At 38.4% G+C, this 24,798-nt stretch overlaps 1 protein-coding gene across 2 annotated transcripts in view; it reads right to left on the reverse strand.

The window, feature by feature from the left end:
• Positions 1-11,296: 11,296 nt before the first annotated feature.
• ctu1 (cytosolic thiouridylase subunit 1 homolog (S. pombe)) overlaps positions 11,297-24,798 on the reverse strand; it is a 28,217-nt gene continuing 14,715 nt past the window's right edge. The window contains exons 2-4 of one of the 2 annotated variants that reach the window (XM_073065330.1): positions 17,827-18,013; positions 17,506-17,730; positions 11,297-16,571 (exon numbers count right to left, since the gene is read on the reverse strand). In XM_073065330.1, coding sequence (XP_072921431.1) covers positions 16,042-16,571; positions 17,506-17,730; positions 17,827-18,013 — 942 coding nt within the window. In that variant the 3' untranslated portion in view covers positions 11,297-16,041. Of the gene's footprint in view, positions 16,572-17,505; positions 18,014-24,798 lie in introns of both variants that reach the window. The other variant, XM_073065329.1, reaches the window with a different exon arrangement.

Genomic DNA, 24,798 nt, shown 5'->3' on the forward strand with positions numbered 1-24,798 from the left:
CTACAAACACAGCGAGTGCAGACTGGACAGATCCCTCCTTTAGTCCAGATGTGTCCTGTAGACCATGTGTTACTTATCATAAATCCATCTCCTTAGGATCTTGTTCTTTCTGCCAGTAAAAACAGCTTTTCTTTATTTACTCTATCAAAACAACTTTGTTATTATGAGCCCTTTCATTAATTTCCCCATAATATTGCTCTAAATTGGTCATTTCTGCTGGCTAAAGGCAGAGCATCACAAATAAACCCTCTTCATATGCTCCTAAAGCTTAATATCTAAAACAATCTTGAAAGCTGGGATAGGTTTTTAATTATAATACTGATAATAAAGTGAATTGCAAATAACAAGATTGGAATTTAACAAAATGGCTTAAGTAGAGAAAAATGCTTGATGATCCAAATCACCTGTTGCAATGTATTAACATTTATATGAATCCTTGAACTGGAATAGGAGAAGAGGGCAACACTATTAGCTTCATGCTAGGGGGTAGATAAAAAGCATACCACTTGCTGTAGTTAACTAGGTTGCACAATTTACTACATTGCTGTTGTTCCTTCAGGTACCAATCTGAGGAACACTGTGCACAGCAGTATGCATTCTCCACAGTCCTCATATCTTTCTTTGCTGGAATGCTGATTAATTGAATATCAATTTCTCCTCTGCATACTTTATCCCTGATTTTCAAAACTTTTCATTTGCCTGGTAACTTTTCTGGTAAATTGTAAACACAAGAGATTCTGCAGATGCTGGAAATCTCGAGCTTTGAAATAAGTTGCTCTATGTCATTGCAGAGAAACAGGTAATTTTCTCATCAAGCTTTTCCTGCTGCATGAAACAGCTCGTCAATTGTACACAATTGAGGTGGTTGATTTGCACTGAACAAAATCCTGGATGCATCAGAGTCATGAATGTAGCCAATTCATATTGGCGATGTGGACCAGTATTCTGGAGAACAACTGTCCTTCATGAAAAAATATCCTTTAGACCATTCTCATCAAAGTCAGATTCAGAATCATTCAGGTTTATTATCACTGACATATGTTGGGAAATTTGTTGTATTTGCAGTACAGTACAATACACAAAATATAAATAAATTGCAATAAACAATATACACATATATAGAATAAACAAGGAGTGCAAAAAGAGCAAAAATAGTGAGGTATTGTTACTGGATTCATGGACAGCTCAGAACTATAATGGCTGAGGGAAAGATGCTGTTGCTAAAACATTGACTGTTTATCTTCAGGCTCCTGTACCTCCTTCCTGAGAGTAGTAATGAGAAGAAGGTATGTGCTGAGTGATGCAGGTAATGAATTAGGGATGTTGCCTTTTTGAGGCATCACCTTTTGAAGATCTCCTTGATGCTAGGGAGGCTAGTGCCCACGATGGAGCTGGTTGAGTTTACAAGTGTGATAAATGATCCAAATCTTGTCAGCTGGGCCTGTATATTTAATAATTATTCTGGATATGCTAGTATCTGATCTTTTTGAGATGTTTCCAATAATGACATCCCAAAATTGAGCAGTCAATGACAGTAGGAGATAGTTATGGGTTCTTCCCCAAGAAAGTGTTGCTATGACATACGGTAGTAATGTACAGAATAGTTAGTGAAACCATCTGCCTTTGCACTTAATAGAGTAAAACATCTTTCATATAAGTAGCCATGGTAGATTGTGTGATACCTACAATTCAAGTATTGAGAAGGAGCAACTAAAACAATGGCTTCATGTCTGAAGTGACATGACCTATTCCTGGCAAAACAGTGTTAGTAATAAGAATTATTTTGGAACACCGCAAATTAGGATAAATTCTAAGCCAGTTAGAGAGAGGTTATGCTGCAAGAATATTTGAAATTTCCTGGAGCTAATGTCCATTTATCCATCACAGCTAAGTCTACAAAATGTATTTCACAGTAGCATGCATTCGTAGGTAATTCTACAGTATTTGAATATTTGCTGTAAAAATCATGAATATTGTGAAAATCGCTATTGTGCTACCAGAAGATAGAACTGATAAGTGTGAGGTAAAAAAGAGAATGCTGGCTGGAGCTGGTGCAATCACAGCGTCCAAAGTGAAAATCCATCCAATTATTTAGATTGAAATTGAATTCAAATAAAGCAGAATTCTGGTAGCATGCCCATTTTTTGTTGATAAATTGAGGTGTGATGATCACAATGTGGTTCATCCAGTTACTTACGGCACACTTGCAATGTCAGAGAGCCAGATTACTTAACAATTAAGGATCAGGGAGGGAAATGCCAAACAGACAGACAGAAATATGACATATTTATATTGCTAAACAATGTGCTAGATATGACAACAGTGCAGCAAGCACTGCTTAGTAACAGCTTTCTATTCATGTGGAAAGGCATCCCATTGAGATGAATCCAAAATTTCTCCAATAGTGGAGATGCAGCAGGCAGAATGTTATCATTTGACACAAGAGATTCTACAGATGTCTTAAATCTTGAGCAACACACAAAAATGCTGAAGGACTCAGCAAGTCAGGCAGCATCCACAGAGGGAAAGTAACAGTCGACGTTTTGGGCTGAGACCCTTCATCAGGATGTTAGGGAAATTGAGTACAAAAGTAAAGGGCTATGCTTCAGATGTATAAAAAATTGTTGAGGCCACATCAGGAGGACTGTGTATAGTATTGATCACCTTAGTTAAGTAAAAAGCAATGCTTTGGAGGAATTTACTTTACTAATACCCAGTTGTCTTCTGAGAAAAGTTTGGAAAGGCTAGACATATAACTGCTGCAGTTTTAAAGAATTAGAAGGGGCTTGAATACCAACCTCCATTTTTCTTAAAAATTATGTTTCCAAAAATAGGACAGTAGAGTGGCAGTTAGCACAGTGTTATTACAGCCCAGGCCGTCGGATTTTGGAGTTCAATCCCAACATTCTCTGTAAAGAGTTCATTCATCCTCCCTGTGAAATGTGTGAGTTTCCTTACAACCAAAGATGTACTGTTTAGTAGGTCATTGTAAATTGTCCTGTGATTATGCTAGGGTTAAATCGGGGTTTGTTGGGAACACAGCTCGAAGGGCTGTATCTCTAAATGATAAGTAAATCAGTGGGAAGAAATCTCACTCTTTGAATTATATGGGGATTCATTTTCTAAAATAGCTTTACTTGATGTCAGGAACAGTTAACTAATAATAGCATAGTAGACACTGGAAATTATTCTTTAATACTTTGCATCACTTTTAAAAGAGGATTGAAAATATTGACAAATGCATGGCAATTTAAAATTCATTAAGTAAATTATACAAGGTTGTTCAACAGGTGCAATTGATTATTATTATTCATAAATTAGAGAGGGAAATATAAAGAGTTATTGTTGATTTATTAATTATAAGATTACATCCTGACAGCAATGTACAGAAAAATGAAATGCTAAAAATGAACTGGCCATTTTAATTTCAATCAAAACATTTACAAGGCAAGAACTAAAACTTATAAGGGGCATTGTACTGCAATGTAGTCTATTTACATAATGTGTTAAAGTTTTTAAAAAGCTGAGAACAAAATCAAGATTTGGATATTATTTTCAAATATTCCAGATGTAAAGTCATTGTTTACAAGATACATCTAGTTCTGGAATGTACTGCATCTCCAGCATATTTGATAACAAGTCAGAGCAGGTTACTTTAAGCCTTTAGAAGTCACAGGTAATACCAAAATTTTTGTTGCTTTCAATGCACTGTTAATGATTTGGAGATGGTTCACAGAACACTGACAGTTTGAGTTGCAAGAAGGATAATGCAAATACAGTATAGTTTAATAAAACATGCAACAAATCAACATTTGAGAAAAAATGCCCTAGAGAGGCCAAGAACAGGATATATAACTTCAGTTGATCTGTTACACAACTGTATATGTCCAAAGTTAGTTAATGTAAGATGAAACAAATTTAGAATTTTTACCAACCCCCTCCCACTAGTGCAGAAGTTACTAAGATCAGGACTCAATGACAGTGAAGGTTTCTTGTAAGAAATAGAGTTGAAAGTTTCAGTAAATTTCTAGGTGGTGTTCAGTGCCTGTACACCTATCATGTAAGACTTGAATTACTTGAAATGAACCAAATGTCTTTCATGCAAGACATTTACAACCAAAGGGAATGGAAATATTTTCATTGAGGTATGTTTTCAGTATTCCTCTGGAAGATGAATACCCATAGTAAAATAGTAATAAGCTATTAGTATTTTGTCAAGATAGATGTTTGTAATGCATGAAGCATTATAGACTGCTTCTGTTGTAATTTATCCTTGATATTAAGTTTTATATTTGAATGAGCATAGTATACGGAATAAGGTAGATGAACTTGCAGCACAATTATGTAGTAGGCCTCATGGAATCATGGGTGAAAGAAGATTACAACTGAGAGCTCAGTGTCCAAGGTTACACTTTGTATTGAAAGGACAGGCAGGTAGGCAAAGGGAGTGGAGTTTCCCTGTTGGTATAAAATTATATCAAATCATTAGAAATAAGTGACATAGGGTTGGAAGGTGTTCAATCATTGTGGATAGAGCTAAGGAATCGTAACAGTAAAAAGACCCTGATGGGAGTTGTACACAGATCCCCAAACAGTATTAAGGGTGTGGCCTATAAATTGCAACAGGAGATAGAAAATCCATTCCAAAAGGGCAGTTACAATAGTCATGGGGGACTTTAATATGCAGGTGGATAGGGAAAATCAGGTGGTACTAAATTCCAGGAGGGGAAGTTTCTAGAGTGCCTGTGAGATGGCTTTTTAGAGCAGCTCATGGTTAAGCCCAAGAGGGGATCAACTATTCTGGATTGGGTGTTGTGGAATGAACCAGAATTGATTTGAGAGCTTAAGGTGAAAGAACTCTTCAGGCCAAGTGATCATAATCTGATCAAATTCACCCTGAAATGTGAGAAGGGGAAGCTAAAGTCAGATGTATTAGTATTACAGTGGAGTAAAGGGAATTACAGAGGTGTGAGAGAGGAGTTGGCCAGAATTGATTGGAAAAGAACACTGACAGCATGATGGCAGAGCAGCAATGGCTGGAATTTCTGGAAGCAATTTGGAAGGCAGAAGATATAAACATCCCAAAGAGGAAGAAGTATTCTAAAGGAAAGATGACACAACTGTGGCTAACAAGAGAAGTCAAAGCCAACATAAAAGCCAAAGAGAAGGCATATAATAAAGCAAAAATTAGTGGGAACTTGGAGGATTGGGAAGCTTTTAAAAACCAACAGAAGACAACTAAAAAAGTCATTAAGAAGGTAAAGATGGAAAACAAAAGTTTCTTCAGATACATAAAATATAAAAGGGAGCCAAGAGTGAATATTGGATCACTGGAAAATGATGCTGGAGAGATAGGGACAACGAAATGACAGATGAACTGAATAAGTATATTACGTCAGCCTTCTTCACTGTGAAAGACGCCAGCAGTATGGTGGAAGTTCCAGTTGTCAGGGGTCATGAAGTGCGTGAAGTTACCATAACTGGAGAGAAGGTCTTAGGAAACTGAAATTGAAAGGACTCAAGGTAGGTAAGTCACCTGAACCAGATGGTATACTCCCCAGGGTCTGAAAGAGGTGGCTGAAGAGATCGTGGAGGCATTAGTAATGATCTATTTAAGAATCACTAGATTCTGGAATGTTTCCAGAAGACTGGAAAGTTACTCTATTCTTCAACAAGGGAGAGAGGCAGAAAGAAGGAAACTATAGGCCAGATAGTCTGACTTCAGCAGTTAGGAAGATGTTGGTGCCATTTATTAAGGATGAGGTTTCAGGGTGCTTGGAGGCACATGATGAATTAGGTCATAGGCAGCATGGTTTTCTCTAGAGAAAATCTTGCCTGACAAATCTGTTGGAATTTCTTTGGACAAATATTAAGCAGGATAGACAAAGAAGAATTGGCTGATGTTGTGTACTTGGATTTTCAGAAGATCTTTGACAAGGTGCCACACATGGATCTGCTTAACAAGCTATGAGCCTATATAGTATTACAGGAAAGATTCTAGCATGGATAGGGCAGTGGCTGATTATCAGGAGGCAAAGAGTGGGAAGAAAGGAAGCCTTTTCTGGTTGGTTGCCTGTGACTAGTGGTGTTCCACAGGGGTCTGTTTTGGGACCGATTCTTTTTACGTTATATATCAATGATTTGGATGATGGAATTGATGGCTTTGTTGCAAAGTTTGCAGACAATATGAAGATAGGTGGAGTGACAGGTAGTTTTGAGGAACTAGAGAGGTTACAGAAGGACTTAGATTAGGAGAATGGGAAAAGAAATGGCAAATTGAATTCAGTGTCGGGAAGTGTATGGTCATGAACTTTGGTGGAAGAAATGAAAAGGTTGACTATTTTCTAATTGGAGAGAAAATTCAAAAAATTGAGGTGCAAAGAGACTTGGAAGTACTTGTGCAGGGAAATAGTGAAGCAGTTTGAGTCTGTGGTGATGAAGGCAAATGTTCACATTCACTTCAAGAGGGCTAGAAGGTAAAAGGAAGAATGTTATTATGAGACTTTATAAAGCACTGGTGAGACCTCACTTGGGAGTATTATAAGGCAGTTTTGGGCCCCTTCAAAAGGATATGCTGAAACTAGAGGGGGTGCAAAGGAGATTTACAAAAATTATTCCAGTATTAAATGGCTTGTCATATGAAGAGTGTTTGATGGCTCTGGGCCGGTTTTCATTGGAATGGTGGAAGGCCTTGATAGTGTGGATGTGGAGAGGATATTTACTATGGCGAAAGAGTCTAAGAACAAAGGACACAGCCTCAGAATAGAAGGGCGTCCTCTTAGAACAGTGATGAAGAGGAACTTCTTTAGCCAGAGAGTGGTGAATCTGTGGAATTCTTTGTTGTGAAGGCCAAGTCTTATGTATGTTTAAGGTAGAGGTTGATAGATTCTTGATTGGTCAAGGCATGAAGGGATACAGGGAGAAGGAAGGAGATTGGGGCTGAGAGAAAAACTGGATCAACCATGATGAAATGGCAGATCAGACTCAATGGGCCAAATGGCCTGAATCTGCTCCTATATCTTATGGTCTTATAATATTCAGACACATTTACAGGGGGTGCAAAACAAGTATAACTTTCCTTTATCTTTCCAGTCCTGAATCACTGTGGTCAATTGTAGCTGCCTCCCCCCTAGTCCTGCTGTCTGACACCCAGATCAATGATTCCATACAGCTAAGTGAGCATTCATTCATTCATTCAGTCATTTGGGATCTATAGGGACTCTTATTTTTAGGAAACTTCATAATGAATGTCAAATGAACAAATTTGACCCAAGGCTATTGTAACATGACTCACTTGAAATGTGATCTGATATGACAGAAGAGGGGCTTTGTACAATGCCCCTCATGAATAATGAGAATATGGAGGATTCAATCTACTGATATAATCTGATGCAGATTTCCTGGAGGCATCAGAGATAATTTTGTAAAAATCATTATTAGCCACCATTAGTATCACTTGCTGTGAATTGAGGCTACCGTTTATTTTTGAACCCGTTTTGGCCCTTTCCATCAACTAATTATGATTGAAGTATTTTATACTGGGAAAATATACCTATGGTTTTTCGAATATGTGCTGTTATACTTTTTTGTAGTGACCATGGTGTTCCCTCTGTGTCTCACAAACATATCAACAATTAAACATGTAAAGATCTGCTTACCTTTAGTTCACTGAGGGTTCCTTTACACTTACAATCAAGTGTCTAAGATTTCAGATTCTGCTCAGGTTTCATGTGCATTCATATGACCTAGCTGCTGCCTGTCTGAACCTGAACAGTCCTGCCCAAACGAAAGCTCTGCATGTAACCGGACACAGACACGAACTGAGCCCTTTCCTAACAGTTCCACATATAAATCTTCAGACAGCTCTGAAGACTTGTCATGTGCCTGGTGGTAAAGTGGATTTGCACACCGTGTGAGTAATGTGAGATTTGTTTTTCTAAGGGGTTTCAGTGTTCAACCTAGAGCAAGCTCAGCCCCTTTGTAGATTTGTTCTCACTGAAAATCTGAAGTTGGCTTGTTATGGTGTAAGCACACCTTTAAACACTATTCCAAAGCAGTTTATTAAGAGTCAGGGAGTCAAGAAGTAAGAAAGTGGCCGTTTGGTCTGCCAAGTCTGTACCAATCATCAAAAGCCTTCCTACATTAATCCTACAATAATTCTCTTTATTCTCACTACATTCCCCTCTAATTCTACTCTAGCTACACACCAGGGGCAAATTGCTGTGGCCAATTAGCCTCTTGACCTATCTGTGAGGAAACTGGAGCAGCCAAAGGAAGACAACGCTGTCTCATGGAAAACATACAAAACCTACAGAGCCTGTGTTGCGGACCGGGATTAAACCCGGGTCACCGGAGATGTGAAACAGCAGTTCTGTATTAGTTGCACAGCTGTGCTGCCCAGGATTCCACGTTTTCTGTCACAGATGTGGGATTATGACATAAAGTTTATTTCTGTCTCTGTGCCAAGTCTTTTGGCTCATGATCTAGTGTTCATTCAATATATTCCAGGCCACCTTTCCTCTCTGTTGTTCAAAACAAAATGGTACCCAAAAGATTGTGAAATATTGTAATTTTTTTTCTATAGGGGTTTGAGTGAAGGATATGAATTCTAAATACAAATGGGCTTACCATATCCCTGCCTTAGTGCAGTTGGCAGACAAACCATCTACGCCTAGCTGTCCCGCTTGATCCTACCTGTTTTTTGCTTGCTTAACCTATCACCCTCATGATGCACCTTTTTAAGAACATGCCATACAATTTTTTTGCTCATATAATCTGTTCTACACTAATGACCGTTTATCTCTCTACAGCAGCACTTCCATTCATTCCCCACCCTCCTTCTTCTGCAGGAAAATTGAAATTGATCCTGACCTACTACTCTACCACCAGGAATACCAATTGAGCCTCAGGGAATAGTTCGCTTTACACAATGTCATCCTAACATATATTACCACCCTTACCCAAGTTTTTCCTCCCTTCCACTTCTGCCCTATGCTTTGTTCTCCTTCCATTCTCTAATCACTTTCCCATTCCTCTTTTCCATCCCTCCTCCTTCCTTGTACTAATCTTCCCTATTTATCTAACACTACTCTTTATCACCTACTTCTGTCTACCTCATTACTAGCTTCCTTCCCAATCATTTACCCCCACTCTTCTAATCCTGTATGTAATGAATATCAATTTCAGATATGCAATGCCATAGTGATTAACACTTAACTGCTCTAAAATATAGGCAAGTCCAAAAACTGAATGGTTGTAGAGATAAATTCAAAAGTCAGACCGGCTAGATTTTTTTTGTGATGTTCTGTTTGGAGCAGAGATTTTATGCAATGCACACATGACCTCTATTATTTCAATATCTGTCTCTGCCGTCACAAGGTATTTCCCAACACTGAACTTGTGTTCAATGTTTTCTCATGTGATGAAACTTATGAGATCAAATTACTTGAGATGCTGTAGAGCAGAGAGCAACTTCATGAAAAAGGTTTTTGCAGAAAGCAATTTTCTCTGAACAGAAACTAGAGATTAGACTTTCCAGTGACTACTGGAATTTGATCACTCTTGCTACTGGGTCTCTCCCCTTACTGTCCCATCTGCCCATCCCAACTTCCTTATTTAGTTCCAAGCTCCACTTTCCTATCAGATTTTATCATTCCTCTTTTGCCTCAACATATCTCCCAGGCTCTGATAGGTCTATTCTTCCCTCCTCCATTTGTCTATCACATCTTCTTACCTGGATCCACCTTCTCCTCATCTTGCTATCTCTCCTCCATCTTTCAGTCCACATGTGAGGTAGTACGGTAGCATAGCAGTTAGCATAATTCTTTACATCGCCACCTGTAAGATTGAGGTTCAATTCCCACCACTGTTTATGAGGACTCCGTGACTGTACTGATTTTCTCCAAGTGCTCCAGTTTACTCCCACATTCTAGAGTTAGGGTAAGCAAGTTCTGGGCATGCAATGTAGTTGCTGGCAGCATGTGGGCTGCCCCCCCCCAGCATATCCTTGGTGCAAACAACCCGTTTCACTGTATTTTCAGTACACTTGATAAATAAAGCTAATCTAATCTTTAGATGGAACAATTCAACCTGAAACATAGAATGTGCATACACAGTTAATCCGGTGGCTTTCTGCTACACCTGACCATTCAGCCTACAATGTCAGGAAGGCAGCAGTGAGTCAGTTGTTTTGACAAACAAATTTACTAGTTGCTATTACACTACAGACTTAGGGAGGGGAAGTTCAACACAACTGCTGTGCAAACAGGAACAAGGAATTACACTTGACAGAGCAAGCAGGAACTGAACAGGTCAGGACTTCCCTATTCTTATGGCAGTGGAAAACATTAAGATGACATGCAAAGATTGACTGAGGCCAGAATCAAGCTGCTGAATGTGTAGTGGTATTATATATTAAGAAAAAACTGGCACACCTTCTACATTCAGTTTGATATCAGCACCTCAAATGTAGCCTACCAGCAAAGATCAGACAGGAGCAAGCTCTTTTCTTACTCTAAAACTGGCATCTATTCTAATTTCACCAAGAAGTGTGATAATTAGTGTAGAATAACAGCCTTGAACACAGTATGACTTTCACACTGCTTAAAATGCGAATTACTGTGATAGTATCAGTTTGTAAACATCAGTGGTTACTGCTGTATGATTCCCAAGGTTTATTGAAAGTGTTGTTTAAAAATGCGTATCTTCGTACACAGCCATGTGTATCTTTGTATTACATCACAGAACTATATGTAGTTTTAAGTCATTATGGAGATGAAATAAAGTAATACTGCAATCATGCAGTTCACTCCTTTTTACACAGTCCTTTTTTTGCAGAACAAGACATTTAAAACAGATGAACATTCGAGATTTAAGTTTATTTATCAATGTATATACAGTGAAATGCGTCATTTGCATTAACAACCAACACACTTCAAGGATGCGCTGGGGGCAGCTCACACATGCCGGCGGCAACACAAATTGGCACCTGCCACTAGCAGCTTAGGTACAACTTGTTAAAAAAATACTTGCCTGCAACTAACTGAGAATAAAATCCATCTGTATTTCCCAACCAACTACACTGACCTTCTCAATGGTTTTGTAATTACTTTACTAAACCAGTACAAATATATGAACAAATATTGAGCTACCATCAGAGGAGCAGTGGGTTTTTTCAAACATGACAAATGGTAAGTTTACGGTATCAGTTGATTACTAGCAGTACTGACTAGGTTTGCTTTGATGTCATGTAGATGTAGAGGCTGGTTTGAAATGTAGGCAACATAAAATACTTGACTCAATTTATTAAATTATTTTATTAAAATAAATCCAGATGTCAATTAGCATAATACAAAACTAAATTGGTAAACTTTGTACTGAGTTAAACACACAATGTAGAATCATACCAGGCTGTCTTGCCAGGGTAGTGTTCAGTATGGATATCATTGTAAACCACTAATCCCCAAATCACTAAACCACCACATCCTACTCTTTTATACCAGAGCCAAAACATTTCAATTGGGTTATTTCTACAAAAACAGAAAAGACCTTAAAAATTAAAGGTTTTGTCCTCATTTATCTAGTTATGAACATTGATCTAATTTTAATTTGCCCATACGTCCAAGTACGGAAAGGACTGACAGTTCTTCGCTAAAGCACTTCCAAACCATATTCTGCAGTCTATGATGTTCCAGTACCAGTCAAGAGAGAGGACTAGAAGGAATACGTGGTTATCAAGGAGAAAAATAGAAGTTATGAGAATCTTATATACTGAGTTGGTAAAACAGCCAGTCAAACTGCCATCCAATACTTGCTCAGCTAATGCAGTACATAACCAAAGAAACCAACAGAAAACAGTGGAAAAGTCATCTGGTCTGTCAGCATCTGTAGAAAAGAAACTAACATTTCATGTTGAAGACCCTTCATCAGAACTGGCAAAGTATGAAAAAACACAATAGTTTACATTTGCAGAGAGGATGGTAAAGGGTAAATAAGACAAAGGGAATATTTCTGATAAGGAAAGGCCAAAATGAACCTTGGAAAGTCAGGGTTAAAATCGGCTCGTCTTTTCACAAGACAATGCCAACTTCTATAGTGTTTCCAACATTTCATGTTTTATTTCAGATCTCTGCCACTGAGTTTTATATTTCAGTAAATAGCCTAGACCCACCCATATTCAGATTAATCTACCTCCCCTCCAAAAGCAGTCTTACTCCAAATCAATTCAAACCATGCTTGAGGTCTAATATGCATAGAATGAATTGCATAACACACTAATGGCTCAGAAGGGAAGTGGGTTGGGAGAGAAGAAATGATAGGAGTAGTGATAGGAGATTTGTTTGTTAGGGGAATAGAAAGGCGGTTCTATGGACAAGAATGAACTTCCTGGATGGTTTGTCGTCTCCCGGGTCAGCAACATCTTGGATCGAGTCTTCAGCATTCTCAGCAAGTGGGAGGGTGAGCACCCAGAGATTGTGGTCCATATCAGTACCAATGACATGCGTAGGATGGGTAACAAGGTGCTGCAAACTGAGTTCAGGGAGTTAGGTGCGAAGTTAAAGGATTGCGATTTTAGGATTGCTATCCATGCCTTGTGCTAGTGAGGCCAGAAATAGGAAGATCATACAGTTTAACATGTGGCTAAGGAGTTGGTGCAGGAGGGAGGGCTTCAGTTTTCTTTTTGAATCATTGGGCTCTTTTCCTGGGAAGGTGGGACGTGTACAGAACAGATGGTTTGCACCTGAACTGGAGGGGGCTAATATCCTTGCAGGAAGGTTTGCTAATGCTGCACGGTGGAGGGAGGGGGACTTAAACTAGAGATTGGGGGGTGGGATGAGGGAAACAGAGTGCCAGAACAGATAGTGAAGAGGTTGTGGAGAAAGATGTTGTTAAGCCTACATACACAGTCGGGTATTGAAAGGTTGAGCATGGTGGAACAAATATTCTGAGCCACATATATTTAAATGCAAGGAGTATTGTAGGAAAGGTTGACAAGCTTAGGGCATGGATCAGCATGTGGAATTATGACATTGTAGTCATTAATGAGACTTGTTTGCAGGAGGGGAAGGACTGGTAGCTGTGTTTCATGGTTCTGTTGTTTTAAACCTGAGAGAGTGGGAGGGATGGCACTACTAGTCAAGAAAAATAGCAGTGCTCAGACAGGGCAGACTGGAGAGTTCATCTAGAGGCTTTATGAGTAGAAATGAGGAATAAGAAAGGCATGACTGCAATAATAAGATTATATTATAGACCACCCAACATTCCACAGGATTTAGAGGATCAAGAAACATAACGTTGTGATAATAGGTGATTTGATACTTTGCACATATTGACTGGTACTCCCATACTATAAAAGGACTAGATGGGACAGAGTTTGTCAAATGTGTTCAGCTAAGTTTCCTTAATCAGTACATAGAAGTCCCAATGAGAGAGTGTGCAATACTTTGTCTACTACAAGGAATGAGACAGGGCAGGTAACAGAAGTTTGTATAGGGAAACGTTTTGCATCTAATGACCACAATGCCATTAGTGTTAAAGTAAATATGCAAAAAGATAGGTCTGGTCTGCAGGTTGAGATTCTAAATTGGAAAGGCCAACTTAGATGGTATCAGAAAAGATCTGGCAAGTGTGAATTTGGATAGGTTGTTTTCCAGCAAAGATGTTCTTAGTAAGTGGGAGGCCCTCAAAAGTAATATTTTAATAGTACAGTTTGTATGTTCCTGTCAAAATAAAAGGCAAGGATAACAGATTTAGGGAACATTTGAGGCCCTGGTTGAAAAAAAGGAGGTGCATAGCAGGTACTTGAGCAGAAGAAGAAATGCAAGAGAACACTTGAGGAAATCAGGAGGGCTAAAAGAAAACATGAGGTTGCTCCAGCAGACAAGTTGAAGGAGAATCCTAAAGGCTTCTACAGATATATTAAGAATAGAAGGACAGTAGGGGACAAAATTGGTCTTCTGAAAGATCAGAGTGGTAATCTATGTGTGGAGCCAAAATAGATGTGCGTGATCTTAAATGAATTTTTTGCATTCTGTATTTACTCTGGAAATGGACACAAAGTCTATTGATGTGAGGCAATTACAGCAGTGAGGTCATGGACCCTATACCGATTTCAGAGAGGAGTCTGCTGTTTCGAGACAAATTAGGGTGGATAAATCCACAAGGCCTGACAATGTGTCTCCCCAAGATCCTGTAGACTAGTGCAGAAACTGCAGGAGCCCTAGCAGATATCTAAAACATCCTTAGCCACAGGTGGGATGCTGAAGGATAATGTTGTTCAATTGCTTAAGAAAAGCTCTAAGAATAAGCAGGAAATTATTGGCCAATGAGCCTGACATCAATTGTGGCAAAGTTATTGGAAGGTATTCTAAAAGACTGAGTATACAAGTATTTGAAAAGACAGGGACTGATTAGGGATAGTCAACATGGCTTTATGCGCAGCAAGTCATGTTTAACCAATCATATAGTATTCTATGAGGAAGTTACCAGAAAAGTTGATGAAGGCAAGGCAGTGAATGTTGTCTACATGGGCTTTAGCAAGGCCTTTGACAAAGTCCTGCATGGGAGGTTGGTCAAGTAGGTTCAGTCACTTGGAATTCAAGATGAGATAGTAAACTGGATTAGACATTGGCTTTGCGGAAGAAGCCAGAGAGTTGTAGATGGTTGCCTCTCTGACTGGAAGATGGACGGGAGACTTGATACAGGTATACAAAATTATGAGGGGTATAAATTGGGTAAATACAAGTAGGCTTTTTCCATTGAGATTGGGTGAGACTAGAACTAAAGGTCATGGATTAAATGTGGAAGTTGAAATGTTTAAGGGAACATGAGGGGAAACTCCTTCACTCAGAGGATGGTGAGAATGTGGAATAAACTTTCAGCGCAAATGGTGGATGCAGGGCCGATTTCAACATTTAAGAAAAATTTGGAGAGGTACATGGATGGGAGGTGTATGGAGGGCTATGGTCCCAGCGCAAGTCAATGGAACTAGGCAAATTGATGGTTTGGCATGGACTATTTGGGCTGAAGGCTCAGAGACTGTGCCGTAGGGTTCTATAAATCTAACCACAAATCTCAGCAAGGTGAAGGATCTTAGTGCCAACAGTGTAATCTTTGAGCCATTTTTTTTAGAAGAACAAATGCTAACGTTAGGCACCCCGGGTACCAGTAGTAATAGAAAAAAAACATAGAAACATAGAAAATAGGTGCAGGAGTAGGCCATTCGGCCCTTTGAGCCTGCACTGCCATTCAGTATGATCATGGCTGATCATCCAACTCAGAACCCTGTAACTGTTTTCTCTCCATACCCCCGATCCATTTAGCCACAAGGGCCATATCTAACTTCATGGCACTATTTGTTCTGGGTTCTTTTCCCCACCAACTATACGATTTATAGTTCCACCTCTGAGCAAATCTGCAAACTCCATTCTACCTAAACCAAAACCAGAGAGATTAATGTTCTGGTTTTACTAAAACAGGAACAACATTCAGATTAACCAAGATTAAACAGAATTCTCTTCCTAGAAGAGGAAATTTCATCATCTTGGTTATATATTTTTTTCTTCCTTTAATTACCTTAAACTTGGTATACAAAGGCATTCATAAACACAGATTTTCTTAACATGGTGCAAATCATACATTACCTATGGATCAACTATTGCACTTGACCTTTATCTAATACTCAAAAATCTCTGTTTTTCAAAAAAAGAAACCCTGTACATTAGTTTTACTGTTCCATTGTAAGAATTTTAGGTAAAGAACAGATTGGTGTTGGGTCCTCAGCAGCAGATTCCACCTCTCTTACAAAGATTACTCCAAATGTTTTAACGATAAATCCACTGTCCTTGCAATTTAACTTAATTTAAATTTTACTTCATAATATTGCTATGCTGGCAGACATCAACATGATAAAAATGCCTCATGCCAGCAATTCTATTCAGATTGGTAAAAGCACCTTCATCAGAAAATGGCCACTTAACACTTTAAGGCAGCTTTGGCCAAGATATACAACTTAAACCTAGATGTCAAAGTACCTGCAAGTATTCATAAATCAACTACTCTTAACTTCTTCTTCTCTGCTTCAGTGAGTGGTTCTTTGTTTAGAAGTCGGCTATGCAGTTTTGCATGCTTGCCAATACCAAGTTTGGGAAGCCCACGGTTCAGCCCCTCCAAAAGAACACAAGCCTTGCAGAGCCCTTGGCTAGAAATGTAACCACAGCGTACACAAGTGCCCTGCTTGGGCATCTTCACATCCTCTTTCACAGAGAGGTTTTCACCAGAGTGAATCACATCCATAATAGCACTTGGTCGGATTGACTCCAGGTCTTTCAGGAAAGTACGGGCATAGCCCCGATATGCATTAGGAGAATACACACATTCAGTGGAGAAGTAGTCCAGTTTCTTGAAGTAAGCATACAGCACAATCTCTTTCTCATAAGCATACTTGAGTGGTTTGCAACGAGGAATTGCCCCTTCACTACCTGTAGTAATCGCAGTACAGCGACGTAGGCGAGCAATATCTCCACGCAGGAAATTCATCAAGACTGTCTCAGCAATATCATCTGCATTGTGACCTGGGTGTGAAGGGAATAAAAAGGTTATCTTCAACACACAGACATACTTGTTACTGAATGAATGTGCCATGTCAGAAGTCCACAGGCTCATCCTTGAATTAAGACCAGCCAGACAACCACATTATCACATCAACATGGAAGGTTAAGTAGAACTTAGAGAAAGCAGTGTTGGTGCAAAACACTGAATTAGCTGAGGATTGCCAGATTAATTGAATGTGTCCAAAATCATTAAAAAAAATTCTCAAAAGCCTATTTGCTCGAATAACTTTTGTTGTGGCTATGTTAAAAGTTAACTGTGGAAAAACTTCATTAACCTTTGACAATTTTCTAAGTCTGTCCATTAATGCAGAAACACTTACAATGCTTTATATTATTCCCATTTATTCTTATAACACTATTTTCTCTCATCCAGATTTAATCCTTATTCAATATCATGAACAATTTTCCAAAGTAAATCAAGTGCAAGATACCATTGTTAATCAATGGTCATTGGGTGTTGGATTTATATCAAAAAGCTTCCGAACAGCTGGTTTCCATTCACTTATGTGGGGAAAGAGTAAGCAAAGTGCAAGACAAAGGATGAGAATGATTTTTCCAATGAGCTTGAGAGTAAATAAAATAACTCTACACATTGAGTAGCTAGCATAAAAAGTGGAAGCCATAAGAAATGTAGCTGATTACATTAAAAACAAGTAGGTCTGAACTAATAAGAAAATATAAACGCTTTGGAACACAGATGGAGGAGAAAATGTATATTAAATCAATTATTCTGGGCTGAATCTTCTAAACAGAGAAGTGGATTTGCTCAAAACATTTGAGAGGTAGAGATGGGTGGAATATTGCATTTCTTTTACAGTGAATATTTTGAAGTCATTTACAATGTATATAAGTTTGTATGAATAGGCTGAGGTAAATATAGTTAGTTCTGCATTACCTGTGCAGACCTTGTCCACTTTCAGCATCATGGCACCACGATCAAGTGCTTGCCGTCTGAAGACCCCGCAGAATGTGCAGTTGTTCTTCAAACCAACTTTCTTCACAATCTGATCCATTGTCCAGCCATATAGCTCTTCATAGGAAATGATCTTGAGTGGCAGATCATACTGTTGCTGGTTTCTCTTTACCGTCTCTAAGGAGTCATCACGATAGCCACTAATACCTTCGTCCACAGAAAGCAACATCAGATTTAACCCATAATTATATCGATCATTTAAGACTTTCAAAATATGAGCCAAAACAGTTGAGTCTTTCCCACCAGAAGCCCCAATTCCAATAGTCTCTCCCTTCTGGAAAAGCTTTGCAGATATGATTGTCTGATGAATCTCCTCTTCAAAAGCCCAGAAAAAGCATTCTTTGCAAAGAGAATGCCCTGTTTTGGGACGCCTAAGGACTGCTGCCTTCTTTCCACAACTGTTGCAGTAAACAGGCATATTGAAGCTGATCTGAAAGAACAAAAAAAAACTTATCAAAGTAAAATTCAGGTGGATTGCAAACACAATCATTTCCTGTTCTATTACCAGCACTATTTTTATTGCAGACTATAATAACTAAAGTGATACAAATCTGGATTGTGGTCCCAGTATTCTTTAAACTTCAGATTAAGGAAAAGGCTGGGAAACCAAACAAAACAATTTATCCATTCTTGCATTTTGATCCAAGGAAAACCAAAAGAGGCTTGCTTTCCAAAATGCCGGACTAAAATTTGATTTTTTTGATATGGTGTTCACTTTCGTGAACTTCAGTTCTGAATGTTATTTGCTTACTTTCATGTTTCTTTCCCTGCATATTGGTTATTTGAGTTTTCTTTTTATAATGGGTTCTGTTGGGTTTCTTTATTCTATGGCTGCCTGCAAGGAGCTAAGTCAAGGTTGTAGATAGAATATATACACTTTGGTAATAAATGTACTTGGAACTTTGAAACATCAGACCAAATCTTGCACTCAATAACAAAATGGTAGCACGTTCCACATTATAATTTAACATGTTTAAGTCTAAAAGCAGCTAAACTTCAGTATTTTCCAGCTTTTATGTTTCATTTTGTGCTCTCACAAACTACTCTCTAACCTATCAACCAGATGGTTTCATTTAGAACTTATCCCCCGGCAATCCTGGTTTCATTCTATCCTACATTCAGTTTGTCCTATCTACCCCTCCCCCACTCTCCCTGCAATTTAAAACTAATTTATTTTCTCTTTTCACAGTTCTGACCAAGGGCCTTTGATCTGAAAAGTTAACTTGATTTTTCTTTCCAAAGATATTGTCTGAACTGCTTTCTAGTTTTTCTTTATTTCTTCAAAACCACTGCCACTCAAAAGCACAACCCTAATGTGTAGGCATTTTAATATTCAGTATTTTTATGAATGAACTACACAACCAATTAAATGACATACCCGGTAATATAAATGACATAAATAGTGAGAAAAAGTAAAAGTATATATATGTATATGAATAGATTGAAATAGTGCAAAAACTGAAATAATATATTAAAAAAGTAAGGTACTGTTCAAGGGCTCAATGTCCACTTTAGGAATTGTACAGCAGAGGGGAAGAAGCTGTTCCTGAATTGCTGAGAGTATGCCTTCTGGCTTCTGTACCTCCTTCACGACTGTAACAATGAGAAGAGGGCATGCCCTGGGTGTCAGGGATCCTTAATAATGGATGTCTCTGAGGCACCACTCCTTGAAGAGATTTTGGATAACTAATTGATCAAGAATCAATACAATACTGGAAGCAGCTAAAATTTGTAAAATATTTTTAAAAAATATTAACTGCTTCCAAACTTTCTCCCTGACATGCTGATTACTTCCAGCATTTTCTGCTTACATCATTGAATCTTTAGTCAAGGCTAGGATGCCCATCAAACCCTGCAAAGTGTTTATTAATGTTAAAGGGATATGAGAAAATGGGAAAACACTTTAAAGTTACTACTGCCTACACTGATTTCTCATTTTCCAAAATTCTGCCTCAATTTGTGATATTATAATGAAATGAATATAGACTAAGGAATAGACTAGTAGTGAATACTTCTAATGGAAGCAGTTTTCTTGCAAATCACAGTTTAAAATATACTTTGGGATAAATTTGCATTTTTCATACTAAAAGGCGAGGACAACTATGCAATTGATACAAAGAGGAAATAACCCTCTGTTTTGGAATTCACTATCAGTGCTTATCCTCGGGATGAGAATAACTAATAAACGAAGAACCTTGTTATGTTCAACATGCCCTTGTTAAAGCTCCATATTATGGGCACCAAAACTCATTCTCAAAAATTCCTAATTTGATTTACATATTAAAATCAACAGTTACTGTTGTATGTTGGGGATATACAACTGCATGAAATTCCAAAGATCCACAAACTTCAGAACGAATTCCTTCTTGCCTCCATCAAATAGGCAATTTGTTATTCTGAAACAACACTCCCTCGTTCTTGGTTCCTTTACGAGGGGAAACACTGACAGCACTTATCAAACAGAATCTTATTGTTTCAATAAGATCACTCCTTGCTTTTCTTAACTCCATTAAGTGTAAACCTAATCTGCTCAAGTTTTCTGCTCAATTCAACCCATTCACTCCAGAAGTCAACCAATACCCCTGCCCCCCCATCCCATCCCTATCTATAATTTTAGTCTGATTCTCTTGCTCTCTCTTTCCCCCCTCACTATAATCTCCCCCCAGCCCTAACTTTCTTTCTTTTATTTCCCATAATTCTCCACCTTCCCCCTAGCCCATTTCCCTTCAGCCTATCATTTCCCAGCTCTCTACTTCATCCCTCCCCCCACTTCTTATCCCCCCCCCCACCCCCCCCCCCCCGACCATCCCATGTTACTTCACTCCTGATGAAGGGTTTCGGCCCGAAACGTCGTCACTACCTCCTCCCATAGATGCTGTCTGGGCTGCTGAGTTCTGCCAGCATTTTATGTTTTCATAAACTTTTAAAAGTGCCTTCAGTAAGAGTATAAATAAGGCCAAAACTCTACATAGAGTCCATGTGTAGTCTCATCAACGTACAGAGCAAACCTCCTCAGTTTTAAACTCCATGTTACAATAAGTGCCAACATTACATTTTGCCATCTGAACTTTGTGTTTCTTATACAAATAAAGTCACTGTCTTTCCGTAAACGTTTTACAATCTCTCTCCATTTAAAAAAACTATATTTTACTTTTCTTATTCTTCCTTTCAAAGTTAAGTACTTGTATTTTCCTGTATTACACTCCATCTGCCTACTCTTTGCCAACACTAACCATACATTCTCCATTTCCTTAATTTGCATTCCTATCCATCGCTATATCAGCAGCAAATATGGCTTTAATACACTTAGTCTCTTCTACCATCATTAATATAAATTGTAAATACTCAACGTGGATTATAACTAACTCTACTTTGTTAATTTGCTAACCCTTCATCATCCTATCTTGTGTCATAAATAACCTCTTATTTTTGAAGTGTTCTAAATTCGGCCCAAGTTTCTCTTTAAATACAGATGGAACATTTTTTTTCCTGAGATCATGAGCCTTTGCAGCTCGCTTCTGCAAAAGGTAGAGGAAGCAGAACCTTTGACTAATTTTAAAGAAATAAATTAATGATAAGCAAGGTGATGAAAGGTTGCTGTGGATGGATAGGAATGCAAATTGAGGTTACAAAGAGATCAGCCATGAAATCATTAAATGAGGAAGCAGACAGAGCCCTGTTTTTAATTTGTGCATGTTTGTACAAGCTACAACAAAACTTATCAGAAACAATTTCTTTCCATGAAAGTGCTACTTCACAGTACTATAATTTTCTAAAATACCCCACTATCACTTTAAAAATAACGAATTTCAACATTTACCCTATTATAATGCCAAGCTAGGTAGTCTAGTTTCTTGCTCTCTATCTTTTCTACTTCATCATTCATGAGTGCTTACATTCACAATCTTCCAACTCATTCAAACTTTGAGAATTGGAAGATCATGACAATTGCATCTACTGTCTCTGAAGCCATTAATGCCCAAGGATGTGGATCACTGGTTCAGAAGGACTCACCCCATTATTTTTATATTTCAATCCCATTACCCTTTACAGTAATGACAGTCATTTTATTTATTTATTGAGATACAACACAGAATAGGCCCTTCAAGCTGTGGCATCCAGCATTCCCCCTATTTAATCTAGCTCAGTGATCTCCCAATGGGGGCAGTACCCTCCACCCCCACCAAGGGGGCATTAGGGGAATAAGAAGTCTTTGGGATGTGTTCAATATTCTTGGGGGACGGGGAGGGTGGGGGTGGTAAGCGGTACTCTAACTAAGGCATGAGACCTATCCGACCATTAGTACAGCAGGGACTTCCCAAAAAAAGGGAAAGAGCCCATTGAAACACAGAAAGAACCATTGCTCTGCAGGCGGTGAGCACTCGTTGTCAAATGCACCTGAAACTCAGCAATTTCATCTGACCTTACGAACCAATAGACAACCAGGGTGCTCAACAGTTCCCCATCACTCGTGGCACAGAACAAGTTCATGCAATTTAACAGTTGGTAGGTTGATTACACACTCTCAACTTTCTCTACAGATCTACAGAAAACAGGTCACACAATGATACAGTGCTGGTCAAAACCAAATGGTGGAACACTGCCAGTGAACCTGCTAACCTCGAGGATTCTTCTTCAGGTGTTCAAAGTGACCTTGGCTTCAGATCTGCAGTCAAGAACCATCTTTGGGGATTATGAGATTATGAGACCTTACGTGATTGTTCAATCACACTAATTGGAATAGTATAAAGGTAGCTTGTTGAACACCAGCTCTATCTCAATGGACATTCAGATTCTAATCTGAGTCCTTGTTAACATAATTTTTGCTGTTGTGATAGTCTTCATCTTTGCCTCGCTGTTCCTTTGCCACCATTGTTCTATCCATGTGAACTTGCTGCTGTCGTCAACATCTGATAGGCATTCCCAGTTTGTGTTAATTTTTTATTTTAATTTAGCTCTGTTAATGATGGATAAATATGTACAGCGCAATCTCTGCAAGCCTGAAGGCAGTGAAGCCTAGAATTCTAATCTTGCTAAGAAAAAGAAACTACAGAAAGTGCGTCAATACAATGTTACACTCCTGGAGTATGGTTTTATTCTGTTCCCGCCTGATCAGCGACACCCCACGTTTCTTATTTGTAATACTGTACTGTCTAAAACTATCAAGATTGCAGGAACACTTCTGTAAAAGACACCCTGAAAAGACTACTTACAATATTACTCAGTTCCAGAAGATGGAAGAAACATTTGAAAAGTGTTGCACATTTGAGTCATTTGCCAAGAAAGCTAAAAATACATTGATAGTGGTCTCACTGCTTCTTATATTTCCAAAATGATAGCAAAGTGTGGAAATCTCATACAATTGGCGAAAGATTAATAATGCCTGCTGTATCAGAAATGCTCAACACTGTTCTCAAAATGGATACCAGTACTTTAAAATCAATTCATCTGAGTAATAACTCTATAGCTGGTCTTATTGAGGAAATGAATGAAGACATTGAGTATCAACTATGCACAGAGCTACAAAAAACAGAATTTGGGATACAACTGGATGAGTCGAAGTAGTGCTAAAGGCATATGTATGGTTTATCAAAAACAGAAGTTTATGAAGAAATTTCCTTTTGTAAAAAGCTAAAAACAAATATTAACAGAGAATCAATCTATGATGAGCTTAAAATGTAAGTTGAGGATAAAAGTATTCTGACTAGGAACATGATTTCTCATGCAACAGATGGAGCACCATATATGACAAGTCACCATACTGGTTTAGTGGAATTTCTTTTTTCCATAAATGCCAAGACTGTTTGCAATCCATTGTGTAATTCATCATCAACATCTTGCTGCCAAAAACCACAGCCAGAGACTTTTTCAAGCATGACTTATAATATCTGCAATCAACAAAATTAAAGCACATCCCTAAAAGAGCATATTATTTTGTCAGTTATGCCAAGATAATGATGAAGAATTCGAACACTTGATCACTTGACAGCAGCTGTCAAAAGGCTGCTGCTTAAAACATTTATTTGATCTTTAGACACAGTTGGTGAATTTTTGCTCAAAGGCAACAAGAGCTTGGGAAACAAGATTGAACTTCTACATGGAGATGTGGCATACCTAGCCTATCTGTACGACAAAGTGAACACTCTAAATATGAAACCGCAAGATGAGAATTTCAATTTAATCCAGGCATAAAGCGCAGTGTCCACTTTTATCGGAAAACTGGAAATATATAAGCAAAACATTAGGAGAAGAATGTTCTCACTGCATGGAAAGTATGGCACTCTCTTTCACAGATAGTGATTTGTAACAGTGCTGCATACACCTGCTATCACTGAAGGATTTTCAGAATCGATTCAAGGATTTGAATAATCTGGAAATTCCGGACTGGGTAACTACCCCATTTCTTTGCAAGGTGGAAGAACAGGAAGAGAGCTTACAAGAAATTATCAAAAATGCTTTTCAAAAATGTTGGCTTTTGTGGTATGTGGTTACACACTCATACGAAGCTTCCTGGTTTTTAGAGAAGAGCCAAATGCTCTTCATTGCATTTCCATTCTCCTACCTTGTTGAAATAGGCTTCAGCGCAGTGAATCACATACTCACAAAAAACAGAAACCGCTTGGACATTATTATATGTGAGGACTTAAGGCTTTTGCTATCACAACTTGAATCAGATCTCTTGCTGAAATCCATCAAGCTCAAGGACCATATTGATATCAAAGCTGTACAGTAAACTAGTTTAAAGACAAATAAAAATTTAAAGTAGGATCATTTTTATCATGTTAGCATTTGGTAGACATGTTTTTACACAATGGAAGTGCTGGAAAGTATATTGTGCCTAAGAGGGGCATTGGCAAATATGAAGGCGCTTCAGGGGGCGTTGGGCTAAAAAAGATTGGAAAACACTTAATCATGGGATAATTTACAATGACCAATTAACCTACAAACTGTTAAGTCTTGGTTGTTTTAAATTGTTTCCCTGTTGTCCTCCCCACTTTTTCTTGGTCCTGGACTTTCTATTGTTGGAATACTCAAGTACAAGTTTCCCACGCTATCCGAAAGTACAGCGATCCTATGAAACCGTTTGTAAGCCGAAATGTCGTAAAGTGAAGAAGCAATTACCATTAATTTATATGGGAAAAATTTTTGAGCGTTCCCAGACCCAAAAAATAACCTACCAAAGCATACCAAACAACACATAAAACCTAAAGTAAC

The sequence above is a fragment of the Hemitrygon akajei genome, chromosome 14, assembly GCF_048418815.1.
Source record: "Hemitrygon akajei chromosome 14, sHemAka1.3, whole genome shotgun sequence".
Lineage (NCBI taxonomy): Eukaryota > Metazoa > Chordata > Chondrichthyes > Myliobatiformes > Dasyatidae > Hemitrygon > Hemitrygon akajei.